This window comes from Epinephelus fuscoguttatus, linkage group LG15, assembly GCF_011397635.1.
Source record: "Epinephelus fuscoguttatus linkage group LG15, E.fuscoguttatus.final_Chr_v1".
NCBI lineage: Eukaryota > Metazoa > Chordata > Actinopteri > Perciformes > Serranidae > Epinephelus > Epinephelus fuscoguttatus.
The window spans coordinates 15802598-15823543 of NC_064766.1; the positions used below are offsets into that span (position 1 = coordinate 15802598).

At 39.3% G+C, this 20946-nt stretch overlaps 2 protein-coding genes across 2 annotated transcripts; one reads left to right on the forward strand and one right to left on the reverse strand.

Annotated features, from left to right (window-relative positions):
• Positions 1-1147: 1147 nt before the first annotated feature.
• Positions 1148-11057, reverse strand: slc25a24l (solute carrier family 25 member 24, like). The gene is made up of 10 exons (XM_049599246.1): positions 10784-11057; positions 10549-10675; positions 9996-10083; positions 8331-8442; positions 8032-8190; positions 5462-5599; positions 5258-5368; positions 1992-2159; positions 1770-1908; positions 1148-1683 (listed from the first exon to the last, which is right to left on the reverse strand). Exons 1-10 carry the CDS (start codon positions 10904-10906, stop codon positions 1508-1510), a joined length of 1341 nt encoding a protein of 446 aa, XP_049455203.1. The 5' UTR covers positions 10907-11057; the 3' UTR covers positions 1148-1507.
• Positions 11058-13032: 1975 nt separating this feature from the next.
• dnajb4 (DnaJ heat shock protein family (Hsp40) member B4) lies at positions 13033-19825 on the forward strand. Its single transcript, XM_049597554.1, has 3 exons — positions 13033-13542; positions 16611-17191; positions 19009-19825. Exons 1-3 carry the CDS (start codon positions 13332-13334, stop codon positions 19237-19239), a joined length of 1023 nt encoding a protein of 340 aa, XP_049453511.1. The 5' UTR covers positions 13033-13331; the 3' UTR covers positions 19240-19825.
• The last annotated feature ends 1121 nt before the right edge of the window (positions 19826-20946 follow it).

Consider the following 20946-nt stretch of genomic DNA (forward strand, 5'->3'; position numbering starts at 1 on the left):
GCGGTCAAATGTCCTCTCGCGATAACAGACATGCTTGTTTACGCTGCTATCCAAAGGTTTTAGTTTGCAATCTGACTACGATTTCACGACATTACCAACGGATCAACAAAGCTTCATCTTAACCCATAATAATAATAATAATAATAATAATAATAATAATAATAACCTATGATTATTTATTTGTTGATATATTTTGTATAATAAATCTGAATCTACAAAGTGACTAATTTGAGAAAAAGAGGTGTCAAATGAATGTAGTGCAGTAAAAAAGTACATTCCCCTCTTCACTGTAGTGGACTTGAAATATAACAAATACTCAAGTAAAGTTCAAGTACCTCAAAATTGTGCTGAAGTACAGTACTTGAAAAGTGTACTTAGTAATATTGTACATAAAAGCAAATACAGGCAGAATTGTTCCTGTCAGACAGGCTATATTACTGGATTATAATAACAATACAGATCTTTGAATATTGTAGATTGTTACAATCTGGGCTGTGCATTGCATGAAAACCTTTAGTCAAATAAATAAAGTACATTTCCCTCCTGACCTCTAGTTAAGTAACCTACATGTACCTCTAATTTGTATTTAAGTACATCACTCTAGTAAATATGCTTATTTACTTTCCCACCTTGTATAGAATTTCTTGTCTTTATCGGAGGCTGATACCCTTTTGTAGCAAATTCTGTAATAAAAAGTAGTTAGTAATGTATTGCATCTATGACTGCAGTTGTGAATTGTTATGCTTAAATTATAATAAAGGGTATGGTGCTTGATCTACCCCAAATGAAAAGTGTTTGTTTTGTTATGATTTGGCACTATATAAATAAAACTGAGTTGACTTAGTCTGTACGTTACAGCTTTGTTATGTTCATTCTAATACTTGATATTACAAATTTTAAAATAAATTTCACAGTCACACAATGTTATGTTTTTTCCCAAACTTAGCTACCCTTCTATAAACTGTGCACATAGATAAGTGATTACCAATTATCATAACACTTTAAAATCTAGTGTCTGCCTTTATTTGTAAAAAGAAAATGTTTGATGTTTGGCACACCTGTAGACACACTCAGTTCAAACTCATTACAAAGAAACACATACATTTATAACACTGATAATGAATAGAAAATAAGAACAAGACCCCTGTAATGAAATAACATTTTAATGTTCAGCTCACACTTCAACACATCCTCATTTACACAGCCCAGTATCAAGTGGGCAATTAATATATTTGTCACATTGTGAATTTAAAGTAAGTCATGCATCAGTGAGGTGCATGGAATTAAAAACTTCAGCATGTCTCATATTTTTGGTCAGTGGCAAACTGTTCACTTAACTCAAGCTTTTAAAAAAGCTACAGAGGTATTATAGGTTAAATCACACAATAATGCATGTCATCAGACATTTTCCCAGTTTTTCCAGAATTCCAGTGCTTTTTCCAGAGTTTTTCTTTTCTTCGAGTTCCCAAGAAAGCAACCTCTTCTCTGATACATCTCAAGACTCGGCTCAGGAAACCAGATTTTCAAATTTCCTAGTTAAAGTGTAGTTTATCAGAGCACATGGAATAGCCCTGACGAAACTGGCTCCCATTCCATTATAATATCCTCTAATCCCACGTTTTTCATATATCCCTCTGAGTCCTTCTAACACACCTGAAGCTGAACGTGAATCTGAACTGAAAGCTGCAAAAAAAGGAAAATGGCGATGAGTAAAACATCTCAAATAGTTTTAAATAATCTCAAAATGTGTCACAGAACATAGTATCTACCTTGTGCTTGCTGCTGAGTGCGGATCACTGCCAGTGGGTAACTGGTCATTTGTCCAGAAGCAAAGGCCACAAAACTGAAGAAAAACAGTTTGGAGTCACTGTTGTAGGCTGGATCACTCTTCGCCCAGTTCATGATTGACTGCAAATATGAAGCAAATAGTTAGGGATATCTAAAATCTGTGAGATGAACATGTTTGATTTCTGAGTGCTGTTCTGTCTTACCTGATGAACTGCACACTCCACACCTGCGTAGGGAATCATACAGAGGATGCTCGGCTTGAATCCTCTGTAAAAGGAGGATAAAGACTCGTGTGTATAAATAGATCGGGCGCATGTCACAACACCTTGGTAGGTGCCAGCTTGTTGCAGATTCAGCCTCACCTTCAGCACCTGTAAAGGAGAAATGCAAATGAAGGTTACTGAAAAATAACTCCATTGATGCACAAACATAATTATCTTTTGGGATTTTAGGGGTTCCATACTAGGAAATACTTTTTTACAGATGAGGAGTTTCATTCTTAACATTTTCTATTAAAAAAATGTATCACTTTTTTATTTTAACCAGGACCGTGTGAAACTAAAGATGTATTTGATGTGAATAATTTGTTCAAGATTTTTGAATTCTACATGTGTATATATATGGAGAATTTAGGCTTGCCTAAAAAAATGTCGCTAATTGCATTTTATCAGACTTCTGGAGACTTTTTACACCCCCCTTCCTCATTATGGAAAATGGGACACACCCAAACACTGATGCTAACATGATACTTGCATTACCATAACTGTGTTACTACAATAATAACAGACAAGGAGGGGTTAAAAGTGAGCATGATGGCCCATTTTGCTTGTAAGGACCAGAGCTATTGATGTGTTGATTGACTCTCAGTTAAACAGCAGTTGGGATGCCATTGTTTGGGGAAACTGCTTCATGGCACTTAAAAAGGAGTGGGTGTCACAAAGGTAACTAAAAATTTCAGTATCCTGTGATGAGAGTACATGGAAGTATGTGACATCAGCAAAAGGGAATGTAAATCCTATATTCACCTCTTGTTTCACCTCTCCAATTAAGTGAAAGTTAACATTTTTACCAATTCTTTTCTTATTATATATTAAATGTTTGTGCCCATGAATAAGGCTTCAAGATAGCAGTGTGCAGATTTTTTTCCATCTCTTTGTACACATTATTGTAGCCCAAGAGTGGTGGAAGAAGTACTCAGATCTTTTACATAAGTAAAAGTAGTAATACTACGGTGTAAAAAAAAAATCCTCTGTTGCAAGTAAAAGACCTGTATTTAAAATTTACTTCAGTAAAAGTACAGAAGTATTAGCATCAAAAATATAGGTATAGATTTCAGGGTGGACTCAGGGGACTGGTCCCCCTCACATGTGGATGCTTGATGCTCAGAATTGGGAGAGGACCCCCAGTGTTGAAACTCAACTTAGGCCCTTGTATAAAATATACTTAAAGTACCAAAAGTAAAAGTACTCATTAAGCAAAATTATGTTTCAGAATAATGTTTAATATTACAATCTTAATTTTGCATCTGGTTAAGGTGAATCTCATTTGTCATCTCATCATAATCTATAATAGCATATCATGATTTATTGGCTGATATACAGTACAGGCCAAAAGTTTGGACACACCTTCTCATTCAATGCGTTTTCTTTATTTTCATGACTATTTACATTGTAGATTCTCACTGAAGGCATCAAAACTATGAATGAACACATGTGGAGTTATGTACTTAACAAAAAAAGGTGAAATAACTGAAAACATGTTTTATATTCTAGTTTCTTCAAAATAGCCACCCTTTGCTCTGATTACTGCTTTGCACACTCTTGGCATTCTCTCCATGAGCTTCAAGAGGTAGTCACCTGAAATGGTTTTCCAAGTCTTGAAGGAGTTCCCAGAGGTGTTTAGCACTTGTTGGCCCCTTTGCCTTCACTCTGCGGTCCAGCTCACTCCAAACCATCTGGATTGGGTTCAGGTCCGGTGACTGTGGAGGCCAGGTCATCTGCCGCAGCACTCCATCACTCTCCTTCTTGGTCAAATAGCCCTTACACAGCCTGGAGGTGTGTTTGGGGTCATTGTCCTGTTGAAAAATAAATGATCGTCCAACTAAATGCAAACCGGATGGGATGGCATGTCGCTGCAGGATGCTGTGGTAGCCATGCTGGTTCAGTGTGCCTTCAATTTTGAATAAATCCCCAACAGTGTCACCAGCAAAACACCCCCACACCATCACACCTCCTCCTCCATGCTTCACAGTGGGAACCAGGCATGTGGAATCCATCCGTTCACCTTTTCTGCGTCTCACAAAGACACGGCGGCTGGAACCAAAGATCTCAAATTTGGACTCATCAGACCAAAGCACAGATTTCCACTGGTCTAATGTCCATTCCTTGTGTTTCTTGGCCCAAACAAATCTCTTCTGCTTGTTGCCTCTCCTTAGCAGTGGTTTCCTAGCAGCTATTTGACCATGAAGGCCTGATTCTTGCAGTCTCCTCTTAACAGTTGTTCTAGAGATGGGTCTGCTGCTAGAACTCTGTGTGGCATTCATCTGGTCTCTGATCTGAGCTGCTGTTAACTTGCGATTTCTGAGGCTGGTGACTCGGATGAACTTATCCTCAGAAGCAGAGGTGACTCTTGGTCTTCCCGTGCCAGTTTCGTTGTAGCGCTTGATGGTTTTTGCGACTCCACTTGGGGACACATTTAAAGTTTTTGCAATTTTCGGGACTGACTGACCTTCATTTCTTAAAGTAATGATGGCCACTCGTTTTTCTTTAGTTAGCTGATTGGTTCTTGCCATAATATAAATTTTAACAGTTGTCCAATAGGGCTGTCGGCTGTGTATTAACCTGACTTCTGCACAACACAACTGATGGTCCCAACCCCATTGATAAAGCAAGAAATTCCACTAATTAACCCTGATAAGGCACACCTGTGAAGTGGAAACCATTTCAGGTGACTACCTCTTGAAGCTCATGGAGAGAATGCCAAGAGTGTGCAAAGCAGTAATCAGAGCAAAGGGTGGCTATTTTGAAGAAACTAGAATATAAAACATGTTTTCAGTTATTTCACCTTTTTTTGTTAAGTACATAACTCCACATGTGTTCATTCATAGTTTTGATGCCTTCAGTGAGAATCTACAATGTAAATAGTCATGAAAATAAAGAAAACGCATTGAATGAGTAGGTTTGTCCAAACTTTTGGCCTGTACTGTATATTTTATACTAGTACTAGTAAAGTACATGTACCCCAAAACTGATGATTGCCTAAAGCACCCAAGTGCATTATATTTTTTAACTGTTAGATGCTACACAATTATCGCCACAGTATTTTCATTTGTTTGCAAAAATTAAACCAAGGACTCATGATTAAACTGACAATGACACGACATTTCAATGTTGATGTAAAGCTGTTATATCAAAACATAGGACAGGACAGAAATGTTAAAGCACTCAGACCTGCCACTGATCTCTAATACCTCTAAAGGGTAGAAGGCAGCATGAGCGACAGCACCAGACACACAACCCAGGCCGAAACGCTGCTGCACTGTCAGAGTCTCCTGGGTTCTGTTTTGGGTGTACACCTTCATCTGGACAAAGTAGAGAAGCTTGTCAGTTAGAAACAGGAAACTGATGCATGAATAATTCACACCACAGAGTCGACCTGCTGTTGTTTGCCTCACCTGGGCGTAGATAAGACATTGTAGTGTTGACTGCGGTGTTCCCTTCAGCACGTTGACAGCGTTGCCTTGCCACATTGACCGCAGACCACCTGCTCTCATCTCCTGTAAGCCTTGGGAGAAGGCCTTGGATCCATGAACCTACAGAACACACAGGGAAGAGTTTCACATGAATCACCTTCATAGACAGATACAATAAATGTGCAACAAGGTGATGATGCTTCCTGAAAAGTATTTGTTGATAACACAATAACAAGGTGTCATTTTTTTAGAGCAACAGTATAAAACAAAACAGAGACTAATAATTGTAAGATACTGCTGTCAATCTCTTGTGTCATCTACAGAGAAACATATGTTTCATAGACTGAGCTCGTTCTCAGGGATACTTATGATGCATAAAATACAACGTTGAGAAACACTGAATGCCAGCAGCTGCGAGACAACAGCACATAAAACATGTGACGAAACTTATGAACCCTTTGACCGGCCTCTTTCTCATACATGTAAATCTTACATGTAAATGTTTGGCTCTATGCAATAAACTGTGAACTGAATGCTCTTCCAGTATCAGCAAAAGGCAAATTATGTAAAACAAGGTAGGCTAGCTGATAACAGGTTATCTTTAATCACTGACACCACACAGTAATACAGGTTCAGCACTTTATGACATGGATCAAGACGCAAGTTTTCAGTCTTTGCAGTTTGAGCTGTGTTTGTCTGGCATGGAAAACCACATGAAAGAACATCAGATCAGATGTTTAATGCTCCTCCAAAGACATTCAACAACTTCATGCGGGTCTAACCACGGAAGTTCATTGTCGACCTTTCAGAGCAGTATATGTAACACAATATTATGAGCTCAAAGGACCAATTACATGTATTCGGAGCTTTCAACAGCATCAAAGGTCCCCTGCTTTCACATGATGTAGACCACTTCCATGTGGCACTGTTGACCTGCTACCTCCCCTAAAGATCCCTTGCCCCCTAAAAAGAGAAGAATGGGTCTATGGGGTTAATGTCTCTGGAGGAGCATTTAATATCTAATCTGTTAATATTTTATTGTGCTTTGCACTGTTCTCACATTTTCTCAGTTATATTACCAAGCCAAATAAGTATCCGCCTTATTCCAAGCCCCCATGACACCTTGCATGAATGATGGATGCAACTTCAGGCACTGAACCAAAACCGGCAATTTCCAATGGTAAAAGTTTGTTTCAGTACACTATTCTTCTTTCCCAGCACAACTGGGAAATAAAACGTGGAACGCACCACCTGTTATAGCTCAAACGGGATTATGTGATCATACCTCTGCCATCTCTGACAGCCATCTCAAAGCTTTGTGTGTTTTCAACTGCGCAAGCTAGCAATTAGCTTGCCTTGTTCCATTAAAATATTGCTAACTTTAACATGGCCTGAGCTAGCTTAGGTAAACAGCTGCTCCTTCTAAAGATGATTTCTTTTTTTTTTTTAAGATATTTTTGGGGGCATTTTTTACTTTATTTGATAGGACAGACAAGTGTGAAGGGGGGAGAGAGAGAGAGAGAGAGCGAGAGAGAGAGCGAGAGAGAGCGAGAGGGAGTGACATGCAGCAAAGGGCCACAAGCTGGAGTCGAACCCGGGCCGCTGCGGCAACGGCCTTGTAAATGGGCGCCTGCTCTACCACTAAGCCACCGATGCCCCCTAAAGATGATTTCTGATGTCTTATTAAGAGATACTAACACATTCGGCAAACATTTAACATAATTCAGGATTAACTGTAGCTCTGAGCGAAATGTGATGCTGAATTTAGCAGCAGACTTCAGTAATAGTAATATAAATTAGCAGTAAAATAAATAACTTTTGGCATTCATTTTTTTCTATGATATAAAGGAAGTACGGTAAATCAGTAACACATTCTCAGACGTAATGAATAAATACATACTTCAAGGTTTGTTGGTGAGTTTATTTTGGAACGAGAAATTTTCTAATGTAGGTTGAGAATGAAGTCAGACTGGTTGTTAGTCGTTACAGACACAGACAGTGCAACAGGTACCAGAGCTCCGCAAAGACATTTTAGAAAATGCTAAGTTAATATTAGTTAAATATTTGTTAAAAAAAAAAATCATCATTCATCATCAGTCAGTATTTGCTAAACTGAAGGCAAATTACTTTCAAAAAGAACCAGCGTTAGCAGTTAGCCACCAAGAGTAGCCACTGGGACTAACCCCAGACAGTCTCTGGGACTAACTAGCTTACTGCTACTTCCGCTATCTCACAGGAAGTTGAAGTGAGATGGTCTGTATCCCAAAGCTCATTGTGCTTCCATGGATTTCATGTATTCATACCCAAAGTGATGTTTACAAGAAGAAAATTAAAGTTGTCAACTATTACAACAGTTGCGTCACTGTCATACATGCTAGGAGGTGTTATCTTAGGTGTTGTTTCTGCATATCAGATTAGTCTGATTTACTGTTCTAGTGTTGCAAGTAACACCTTTTTGGGTACACACATTCATAAATGTGTGGCTCATGAAAAGCCGAATACATCCACCCATGCATCTCAGTAACAAAGCAGCACCTGAGAGTGGAGCTGACCTGGAGCTGGGTCTTAAGGCGGTCGATTGGGGCTGTCACAGTTCGGGATACAGCATCTGCCAGTCCTGCTGCCAGAACAAACGTCCTCCACGCACCAAAACCTGACGCCTCCTCGGGGAACTCAATAGGCATTGCTCGGCTCTCACCCACATCGAAAACCTACAGAAGGACGAAATGAGCAATTACATTCATCATCCTTTAATCATTCTGTTATTGCTCATGCTTAAGTGGATGTGTCATTGTTTTCTGCACACCATCATCAAAAGAAACACGGCTGTGACGCTGCCAGAAGATCTTACCAGATTGTGTTTCCATGACGACACCAGCTCTCCAATGTTGTCCACAGGGTTGAGGATGACATGGTGCAGGAATTCACCCCAGTCTACTGTCATGGAACTGTCCTTATCCATCCTGGTGGATAAATACGTGTTGGTTTGTTTGATCTTATAGATCAGCTTTTGTCATCAAAGTGCCTCTAAAACATCATCCTGATATCACTTTACAAAAAGGCATATTAATAAAGGGTTTGAGAGTTTGTTGATAATGTCAGTATTAATCAGTAATGGGCCATGAGGATATAGAAAGACACAGGTTTGCCTGTTAGTGAGTCTAAACTGGAGAACACCTCAGGAGAATAAACCATCCATCTGTTCTTAACTGCAGCGTAGATGGCTCATTCACAGAGGTGGGACCAACTCATTGCTTTACAAGTCACAAGTCTCCAGTCTTTTCACTAGTCTTCACAAGTCCTAAGTCAAGTCCAAAGTAAAGACAGGCAAGTCCCAAGTCAAGACAGAGAAGTCCCAAGTCAAGACAGGCAAGTCCCAAGTCAAGATTGAAAAGTCCCAAGTCAAGTCCTAAGTCAAGACTGAGAAGTCCAAGGTCAAGACAGGCAAGTCCCAAGGCAAGTCCTGAGTCAAGACTGACGAGTCCCAAGTCAAGACAGGTAAGTCCCAAGACAAGACTGAGAAGTCCCAGGTCAAATCCCAAGTCAAGACAGGTAAATCCTAAGTGAACTCCCAAGTCAAGATAGGCAAGTCTCAAGTCAAGACAAGTAAGTCCTAAATCAAGACCCAAGTCAAGACGGTCAAGTCCTTAGTCAATTCCCAAGTCAAGGCTGACAAGTCCTAAGCCAAGACCCAAGTCTAGTCCTGAGTCAAGACTGAGAAGTCCAGAGCAAAGTCTCACTTTAAGACTTACAAGTACCAAGTCAAGTTCCAAGTCAAGACAGGCAAGTCCCAAAGTCAAGTCGCAGGTCAAGGCAGCTAAGTCCCAAGTCAAGTCCCAAGTCTTAAACTTTAAACAGGTCATAATGTGCGTTTCAGCAAATGTAATGCTATTTTAATAACAGAGTAATAATATATTAAATGTACAAAATTCATGAATGATTTTTGTACATTGTTATTTATTTGTTCCATTAAGTTTACTGGAAGTTGCATCTTTGTTAATTAAGGGGAAAAGAGTTGATCCGTGGCACACACTTTTTAAATAACATACTTTTACATTTTGGGCTTGGGGGAAGGTATCAAGGATTTTCAAGTCAAAAGAGTCAAGTCCAAGTGAAGTTACAAGTCCCTGGCGTGTAAGTCCAAGTCAAGTTGCAAGTCATCAAATTTTTGACTTGAGTCTAACTCGAATCCAAGTCATAATTTATATCCACACCTCTGGTTATTCAAACTTGTTTTACTTGTATTGTGGTGTAAATTACTGATCAGGGAGCATGAATAGATGTATAACCATTTATAAAGTAATCTGTGATAACTTATCAAGCCACTATATCATTAGTGCACTTTATTGTACAGTGATATAAGGGCAGTGTGAGTGTGAATATGTGCTTCAGTGTATTCTAAACTCAGCTGAACCCAGTACTACAAAAGTAAAGAGTTTATATTACACATGAACGAAATACTTCTTCAAATACAACAATGAATCCATGAGGTAGTGGGCAAAAAAACAAATCTTACATTTGAATTATTTTTTTTGCATTCGGCTTTGATATGACCACTCCTAACTCCTTAAACAAACATATGATGTCGTCCTGGTCAATCACTCCTGATCAGAGAAGAAATGCAAATGATTACAAACAGGAACTGGAACTGCTCTTGTAGTTATCATATTTCTGAGAAGTGATAGTGTAAACTGAGTGCAAGGGTCACAGCCTGCAGTGCTGTTTAGTGTCCTATTGTCTACTGTGTACCACAAACAAGTAGGCCTAGTCTTTCCTGTCTGACCTTGAAAATACATTTTATTGTAAAAGAATTCATATTTATGGTAGAGTCTATGAAGAATATGTACAGGTGGGAGTACCCATCTTCTACAAGAGTAGTAAACACACAGCATGCTAACTAAAGGAGATCAAACAGGAAATGTAACTATATTATAAACCATATTAAAAAATCATCACATAGTGTTACAGTATGTAGGCCTATTCAGTAAAGCTACTGCACTTTGTAGCACTTCCTTATATTTCCTTGATAAATAAAACATTCTCTAGGAGGTAAGTCTCTGACCACTCACCACACTTGTTCTTGTCAAGGTCATGAAAGTAAATTTTCCATTTCTTTTCTCTGTCCATCATGTAGCTGAGGAATTCTTTATAATCCAACAGGCCATCTTTGTCTTTGTCATAAGAGTCAATGATATTCTAGGAGAAGACAAAAACCTCTTCAGTTAGCAGGTTTGTGATGAATGCATGAATGAAATTAGAGCCCGGCACATACAGTATACAAAACAAAGACAATAAGAATATTACCTGGACCTTTCCATCCGCTGAGAGGATCCCATATTTCTTCATTTCGTTGTGAAGCTCCGACACTGATATGAACCCATCCTTATTTTGATCCAGTTTAGCAAATAAACCCCGAAACTGATCCATGGTTTCTTTAGCAACAAATTAGCTCCAGACTAGAAATTAAGATACTGAAAAACATGCAGCCTGCATCATTCAGTGAGATGTAAATGCATTGATAATCATCATCAGAAACGATTGACCTGCAGCTCTGCTGTGACGCTGACTCATTGGCAGGGCTCAGTGCCAGTGCTGCATGGGCGCTTTCTATAAAGCAGCTCAAAGAGAAAAGCTCAGTTCCTCTGTGGTGCAGCAGGTGGCGCTGCGGCTGCAAGAGAGCACAGCTCAACATCATCACCATCTTCTTTAGACATCACTGTGCCCTCTCCTCTACATGTGAGGCAGCTCAGAGACAGACAGGGGATTATAATTATAACTTAAAAACAGTGTACATTTAAAAAGAAGCAGGATCAACAACATAATGTCTATATTCTGCCTTTATTGGTGAATGGTTTGCTGTGCACAGTTGCCTATTCCATTTTGCATTCATTTACAATGACAGTCCAAATATTCACAAATAAACAAACAGATGTAGCTAAACATTTAATCCAACATGGGCCCAGGATCTGTAAGATGGGAAAGAACAGAAAGAAATATATAAATACATATATGAAAGAATGAATAAAAACAAAGTATCAACAGAGTGTAAACTTATATAATCCTGGCCCCCCTCTCAGTATTCATGTTTCATTTAAACAGAAAACTATCCCAAACTTATTTGCAACCATTAATATAGATAAATAAACAGCAGTCTTAGATATTAAATATACAAACCCCATCCTAACCAAGCCCAGATAAATAAATAAATAAAATAATGTCTACCCCCTGGTAGCTCAAACTATTTATTATCTTCAGGTATGAATCATTTATAAGAATATACTATTGGCTGTATGATAAAGATAGACGACATGACAGCTCCTCCATCACTCCCTGGTGGTTGGCTGAAGTATAGGTCATAAACCTCTACCCCTCATGTTAGCAGATGGGACATGGGCCAAACTATAAAGATCAAGGTAAACGTCAAATAAAATTTTCCCAAAGATGGTTTCTGTCATTTTAGGCAGTTCTTATCACGCTGATATGTTCAGTGTTCATTTTTCTGATAAGTTTGGTTAAAACTAGTTATTCTGCTGTGTTCAAATGGAACGACATGGGAAATCGTGAACATGAACTTGTGAACTAGGATCTCTCCGAATAATTCCACTTATGAGGTCATGAATAGCACGACAGGGGTGGCGTTCATGGACTGTTCTCGTGAATACGGTAAACACACGCCATTAGAACGCAGCATTTGATGTAGACCTGATAAAAAGGGGGTTTGTGATGTCATGATCGACAGTTGTGTGCAAATCTGTGTGCTGGCAAGCAATGGTGCTGCTCGCAATAGGTTGGCTGGCACTTGATATTGTGATGATCGTTACCGCGTCGACTCTGGCTCCAAATGAAATTACAAGTGCACGATGGTTGCGTCAGTATTCGCGATATTTTGGCTTAATTTTTGTGCAGTAAGAGGAAGTGGAGACACATCATCAATCTTTATATAAAGTCACTGGAATAAACTATGAGTCTTACAAGTCTTAAAATATTCTCTACCAGCTAGCAATTGACAACGATATCAGATACTTTTTCAAAAGGCTATTGTCCTTATTTAAACACATGAACGAGTCCTACAACCTACTAATTAATTACAAGACTCTGTCCACAGACTGTATTTTTAATTATTAGAATTGTTACAAATGTCAACGAGATTTTAATTGAGGTTTTCCTACATCTGGAACTGAACTTTGAGGTTCTGGTTTCACTTTGGCCTCCCCTGGTCTCAAGGCCCCATGTTGAAGAGTGATCCTGTGTCAAAAATCTATATTAAGACCTAAGATTTTTCATTTGATATTGCACTTACATGGTGCCTATTACTAGATTAACTTGTATTTATTTTTATAATCCTGTCCACATAGCAGACAGGGGGGTTAATAGGGGGGCCAGCAGCTCATTTTTGGCCCAGGACCCTACAGTTGGTTAGTCCGGCCATTGATGATGATCATTTTGTGGTCCATTCTGATTAATATCAAAACACACACACACACACACACACACACACACACACACACACACACACCGGGGCTGCGCTCACCGGAACCAGAATTATTCCTTGTGTCTAACTTGACGCTGGCGCTGTGGATGCAGGGGAGGAGGCAGCCGAGGCTATTTAAAGAGGGTCATCCAGTCACGGATAAATAGCAGAAGGTCCACGGCGTTGACTAACCGCCTCTAAATGGTTTTCATCCTGCACTGTGTATCTGTCTGGGGCTACTTATTGTTCGTTAGTCCAGACTGAGGCCGCTTCACTGCTGTGACAACCATCCGTCGACCATCAGCCCAGTCTGCCAGCTCCTCACCCAGGGCTATCCTCCTCCCTTTTTTTTTATTCCTTATTATCTGGGAGACGTGAAAAATGGGCAAAGATTACTATAAAACGTTGGGTATCTCTAAAGGAGCTACAGATGAGGATATTAAGAAAGCATACAGAAAACAAGCGTTGAAATGGCACCCGGACAAAAACAAGTCTGCAGCCGCCGAGGAGAAATTTAAGGAAATCGCTGAGGCATATGAGGTCCTCAGTGATCCGAAGAAAAGAGAAGTTTATGATCAGTATGGAGAAGAAGGTAATTTGCATTTTAATCGCACTGATTATTATTTTTAACTCACGTGTGACGGTTTTTAATTCACCTTTAATGCACCGTTATAAGCCCGTTATAAAGCCTGGATGGCTGGATGTAAAACACAGCTGGCTTTAATTCAAGTCACACAGTGTAGCCTATCCGGCAGACTGAGAAAACAGCTGTTCAGCGGATCATATACATTTCGTTATTAGAATGAGCTATTACACTGTATCTGCAGTAATAAGCCTGTTATAAGAGTCATAACGGCCTGTCACCATTTCCACCGCTCATTTTCTTAAACACGTGGGTGTTGTAATAGAAAAGAACCAGCAATCTTTATTTATCATGTCAAATCTTTTATGTACAGTCTGTCCTACCTACAGGGTCTGAACAAATGCTTATGGGTGGGAAGCATGTCTGACAAAGGGAGAAAGATCCATCTCTACATCTAGACAAAAACATTAAAAGTGGCATATTGAGCTTTTTACTGTTTTTCACCATTTAATGTGATAAGATGCTTCAGATCTTCAGAAAGAGTCACTGTAAATGAAACAAGTTGTAAAGCATGCACATGTATCCTGATAAAACCCCAACATGAAATATGAACTGGGAAATTTAAAGGTCCAGTGTTCAGGGGCATCTGTTGGCAACAACTGTATATTATATTCATAACTATTTATTAATTAGGTCATAATTACCTGAATATAAGAATATTTGGAATTTAGTTTCTGTAGAATGAGCCATTTATATAATTTTAATAATAATGCACTTTAGTCATAAAGCACCTTTCAAAACACAGTTGCAAAGTGCTGCACAATAAAACTAAACACATTTTAAACAGAAAGACAATAAAACAAATAACGTCATAAAATGTCAACAACGTAACAGACAAAATAAGGAAAACTAAAACTCAAGATAATAAATGGGAGGTAACATCAATAAGTTATCAATAAAATAGACAGAGAGTTCAGATAAAGTCAAGTTATGATTTCCAAAAGAAGTATGTCTTTTGGAGAGACTTAAACGAAAACAGTGACTCAGACAGCCTTATATACAGGGTGGGTCCTCTCTGTGTGTCATGTTTTTACAGTAGCCCAGAATAGGCAAATCAAACAGTGGCTCTAGACAGGGCCATTCGCGTTTTCATATCAGCCACCTCAGTTCTCCTACATGCCTGACACATGGTAGTTCTGCAACGTTACCACTAGGTGGCACTAAATCCCACACACCGGACCTTTAACGGTTCACTCAAGCATTGCAACAAACAGAGCATCTATATGTGCCTTATTGGTGAAAAATGCAATTGCATTAACATTACTATTGGACAAACCCGTTACCTGAGTAATTATCTTCTGAAATATATCGTTAATAGAAGATGTTGAGTGCATATAGTCTCAGAATTTGTCTAACAAAGATCTAAGTTCCAAACTGTCCTGTAAAATGCACCATGATTTGATCCACTTTTGTACTAAGATGGGAGACAGTCTCCTGATACAAATTACAGTACCTCAGCTCAGGGTATTGACCAATATACTGGTTCAATCCCTGTCTTTTTTATCAAATTTGAAATCTGTATAACACACTTTGTGGAACTCAGTGGGATCATTTTTATGTAGCCCAAGGCAAGGAAACTTGATGCAACAGACTGTTGTCACTGAATGAATTTCAGACAAATCACTATATTTTCTCACGACAGTGACAAATAAACTGCAGGGCTGCAACTGAATACTTTCAAAACCAATTACTCTGCTGTTTATTTTCTCAAAAAATGTTAAATCATTTGGCCTATAACACATCAGAAAAATGTCCGTCCGGTGATGTCCTCAAAAGTCTTGTTTTATCCAACCAACACTCAAAAACCACAACTCAGTTCACAACAATGTTAAGACAAGGAAATGCTGCAAATTCTCACATATGAGAAGCTGGAACCATCTTATGTTCAACAAACAACTGATCAATTACGAAAATAGTTCTGTCAATTAATCAGCCAATAATTGCAGCTCTAATAAACTGTATTTAATGGATTGGTCACTTAATGGGTGATACTTGTTCTACTAAAAGGGTTACTTTTTTTCTTTCAACCTGGACACTCTTTTCCCATGTTATATCTAACTGACATATGGGAATAATAGCTTTTGAAAATGGTCCAGTATTGAACAAAAGGGCTAATGCCAGAGACTTTTGACAGGCTGCAATGTAAACACTTGGGGCATGTGCACACCATTGCTTTACATCCACTAAAAGTGCTTGTTTTTGCCACTGATTGGTTCAGATTGTTATTATAATTGTCTGACAACATTAGTCAAAGGATTTTGTTAAAGAGTAAGATCCTTTTAGTTTAACCAGAAGCAGCCTCGGAATTGCCACCAGACTCCATTTAAATAAAGAGTAATTTTAACATGATAAAAAACACATTTCATTCAAAGTTGTAGGAATCAAAATAAAACTCACAAAAGCCGTCTTGGTTCATCTTTCCACTGTTCCAACAATCACCAACTCTGGCCTGGTTGAAATAAACCCTTAATCCACCCAGTCTGATGTGAAGACATGCTGGCTCTATATGCTCTAAAATTACTCCTTTTTTGAATGGAGTCTGGTGGTTTTTGGGTTAGTGATTTTGGGGCTGTTTCTGGTTAAACAAAAAGAATCTTACTCTTTAACAAAGATCTATCTCTGTAAGAATCCTTTCCATAATGTCTGTCACACACAATCTGAGCCTGTCAGTGGCAAAAACAAGCACTTTAAGTGGATGTAAACTGAAGGTGCGCACATGCCCCAAGAGGTTACATTGCAGCCTGTTTTGCAGCTGCTGGCAGCAGCCCTCTCACTCAGTATTGGACCAATCTCAAAAAATTGCTGTTCCCATTAGTCACTTAGACATAAAAACATGAAAAATAGGGTCTGGGTTTAAAAACAAAGAAGTTACCCTTTAGTAAGGGCCCAGTATTTATCCAGTGAGTTGGACTGTCAAAGTATGCATTATGCACAAGTATGCACTCGTGGTATAAAGCTCTCCCACTGCTGTGTGTTAAAGTTAGGATGACTTATGAATCATTTCTGTCATCCATCAGGTCTCAAGGGAGGAAGTGGGCCCACTGCTGATGGACAAGGCAGCACTTTCACCTACACCTTCCACGGGGACCCACATGCCACCTTCGCCACTTTCTTTGGGGGTTCAAATCCCTTCGAGATGTTCTTTGGGCGTAAAGCAAATGGCCGGGATGACGACGACATGGAGGTGGATGGAAATGACCCATTCGGCTCCTTCACCAACTTCAACCTGAATGGATTCCCTCGAGACGGGCACATCGGCCCCGGAGGGCCACAGCGCCGGAAGCAGGACCCAGCCATCATCCATGAACTGAGGGTCACCCTGGAGGAGGTCTTCCACGGCTGCACCAAGAGGATGAAAATCTCCCGCAAAAGGCTAAATCCAGATGGCAGGACCATGCGCAATGAGGATAAGATTCTCACTATCGAGATCAAGCGGGGCTGGAAAGAGGGAACCAAGATCACGTTCCCGCGGGAGGGAGATGAGTCACCCAATACCATACCTGCTGACATTGTTTTCGTCATCAAGGACAAGCCCCACCCCCACTTTAGGCGGGAGGGCTCAAACATTGTGTATCCCGTGCGTGTGAGCTTACGACAGGTGAGGCATTTTCTATTTTGGCACCCACTTATGACTGAGTGTAGTATTAATAGAGTCTGATAGATGGATTAGTCACACACAGGGGAGAATCAGAACAACCTCATATTTACTTTAGAGTGATGCTTTAAAGATGCTCAAAAAATCTGGTCACAATCAATAAGCTGTAGGTAGTCTGCCTCAAAAATTGTTTTCCATGGAAAGTCCAGGCGTCCTGAATGAGCATAGTACTGCACTACACACACACTTCGGCTGTGCACTTATGTAATCTAGATCATCAACATTGAGAAATAGGAGCTCTATCACAGGGAGGGCAGAGAGGTGGCGGACGCCCACGTGCACACATTGCAAGATGTACTTATATGGTTCCTCCTACTCTCTTCAACACTCTGAGATCTTGCTGCTTTATCTCTGAATATGTGATCGATGTATGCAAACAGCCGCAGATCAGCTCCACATGATATGAATCACGCTGAGAAATTGAATCACCTGTCAATCACATTAAATGTTTCCACTCACATTGTTCATTCTTTTAGTTAAAGTAATTTAGAATTGCAAACTAATTGGAAAAGGTCGTCTCTGCTAAAACACATTTGTGACTATAATCAAATAGCATGCATAGCAGCATGAAAGTTGCATTCTTGACTTTAATAACAGTAGTATAATAAAACAATCTTATCTCAGGGATCACTCTCTAGCTTTTTCCAGAGCTTTCCACACCATCTCACAGCAGTTTACGCCCAGAGATCTTTGAATAGAGAGATTACGACCACCTGTTATCATGTGATGACAACTGAGCCATCTCCTCAACAGCTGAGCAAACCTCCATCCACCACTGAAGACTGCTGTTGTGCTCTGTAGCAGGAGAAAGTTCTGGAAAAAGCTATCAAATGGACCTTAAATTAGGCCGACTAGTATTTTGTCTAAATAGTTACATGATTTGCCCAGTGTCCAAAATATTAATAGTACATGTGTAGATCTGTGAATAAATATATCACAAAACTCTGAGGTGGATTGAGGTCAGTTCCAATCAGAAATCTCTTATAAAAGCGAATTCAGTGTCAACTGTCCATCAAGTAGCACAAGCTTCAAAACACCAAAGGGTATTTGTAGATATTTAGAAGGCCAGTTTTGAATTAGAGGAACCTGCTCACCAACTACTAGAGCTGATATTAGTTTATCACAGATATACGGAGTAGTGTTGATGTACGTGTAAGTACTGCAGTATGAAAATGCCAAGGATGTGTTTGAGGCAATTTAGACACCATCTCCATTATGAAGTTTGTTCACCAGAGAACATGCTCAGTACATTTCTTGTTAACAAGTCTTTAAAACAGGGATTTTTTTAATGTATATACTTACATAAAAAAAAATGAATATTGGCTGATATATGATATTTTCAGAATGTCAAATGTAGGATGTCAGGATTAAAATTCACAGGTGTTGCATTTTAAGATTAAGTGTGTAAATGTGTTTACACTGAATCCTATTAGTGTGACATCTATATTGTCAGCTTATTAGAGGCAAGATGTTAACTAACAAAACTAGTTGCTTCTTTTTTGTTTGACACATGACATGACTTTGGCTTTATGTAATGTAAAGCCATGCATTGTAGTCACCTGCTTTGAATCAGTTTGACTTTTTATATGATTTGTGAACATTTGCTACATCATGCAGTATATTTATATCAGAACATATCTTTATTAATATCATGTTCATTCTAATATTACCCAGCACTAGTTTGGGTTTTTACAGTAGATTTTGTGTGGGTTGCTGTTCTCCTGATTCTCACTCTGACTTCCATGTTCCTGTCCTCTCAGTCGTTGTGCGGATGCTCGGTTACCGTGTCGACGATAGACGGGAAGACGTGCAACATGAAGATCACGGATGTCATCAAGCCTGGCATGAGAAAGACTGTTGCTGGACAGGGTCTGCCATTACCCAAAAATCCCGAGCAGAGAGGGGACCTGGTGGTGGAGTTTGATGTTAACTTTCCTGAGGCGTTGCCAGGCAACGCCAAGGACGTCTTGAAGCGGCATTTACCTGCTTAGGATGAAGGACAAAGACTGAACGATGGGAGATAACCGCATGACAGCGCTCACCCTCATTACCAGCACACAATCACACACACACAGACAGTTCTGAGAGTTCACAGATGGACCCCCTACGATGAATGTGCAGTTTCTATTTTTGAGCTAACTGGTGTTTTTATAAATACCATGCATGCTGCCAAGTTGATGTAAGTGAAAGTGAAAGACAGTCTGGGTTGTTGATATCTGAAAGAAACACATTTTATGTACGTGGGTCTTTGCCACAATCACTTTATCTTTTTGTTTGTAGGAAATATTTGGTAGTGAGTGAGTCAACAGTGATCCTGGGAAACATTGCAGTGCCAAACAGTACATTTTCTTGCTCTCGTTTCGATCTGACAGGCTTCATTACTGACATTTTCTAAACTGTCATTCATGTTTATGTTGTCATGTAGAGATACAAGCTTCAGTTAAGAGGCGGTCTTAAAATCAGTGTACAGGTTATTCAAGAGGAACGTGGTTGAGTGAACTCAGTCATATGTGCATTTTAGAAAGTGACATGTGAAGATAATTGAGCTTGAATTTTAAAATAAATATTTCCACATGACGTGATCTTGAGCTGTCTAAGTTATGGGGTGGCATGTGATGAGTCCTCCTCCATGAAATAAACAGTGCAACAATCACTTTAAAACCATGAATGCTGCTGAGGACTATTTATAGTCCACATAGTAATAATGCACAAAGTGAGCACAAGCAAAAAAGATCTTGAGACTTATATTTTAGTAGTGAAATGTGAATATATATTGTTGTAAAACTTATACAGTACAATTTCTGATGTGCAATTAAAATACATTGACTGAATGCTTACTAATGGCAAAGCTATGAGTGTGTAAATATAGCTGTCTGGTATCAGCTGCTGGCTGTCAGCTGCCAACACAGAGGCCTTCAGTGTGTGTTTTCCCACCAGGGGACGCCACATCACTCATTATGGCTAAGGGGCCCACAGAGGCAGGGTCCTTGTTGGACAGAGTGGGCCATTTGGCTGCTGACATATGTACTCATTCATTTTGAAGCTCAGAACAGGAAGTGCAACATTAAAAACAGCACTGACAAGTGTTTGGGCTCTTTTAAAGCCATGTACAGTGGTATTACACGGCTGTAACATGTGCGCATAGATTTTCATTTAACATCACAAATACAGAGGCCTATAGCACTTTTTATTACTTCCCACCAAAGTCATACCAAATTCATCTGTCTGTGTCTTTTTCTGTCTATCTGTCTGTCTATCTATTGACTGTAGCTACTCCCACAGACTTGAGCAATCCTTTACCAAGAAACCAGTTTTTCTGTGTGCAGCAGTGGTGGAAGAAACATTCAGACCTTTTACTGACATAAAAGTAGCATACTACATTGTAAAAATACCTTGTTACAAGTAAAAGCCCTGCATTCAAAATCGTACTCAAGTAAAAGTACAAAAGTTCCTGTATTAGCATTAAAAGATTCTTAAACTAATGAAAGTAAAAGTACACATAATGCAAAGCAGCCCATTTCAGATTATATTTCCGAATTATAATTAGCGATACACTCATGTGTTCATCACTTTAATGTTGTAGCTGGTAAAGTTTGAGCTAATTTTAATTACTTTAAGTACTGCTTGGTATCTTAACCTCTCATAATGCCTCATAATTTATTAGTTGATGTGTATTTTGTATTATTATTCTGACTCTG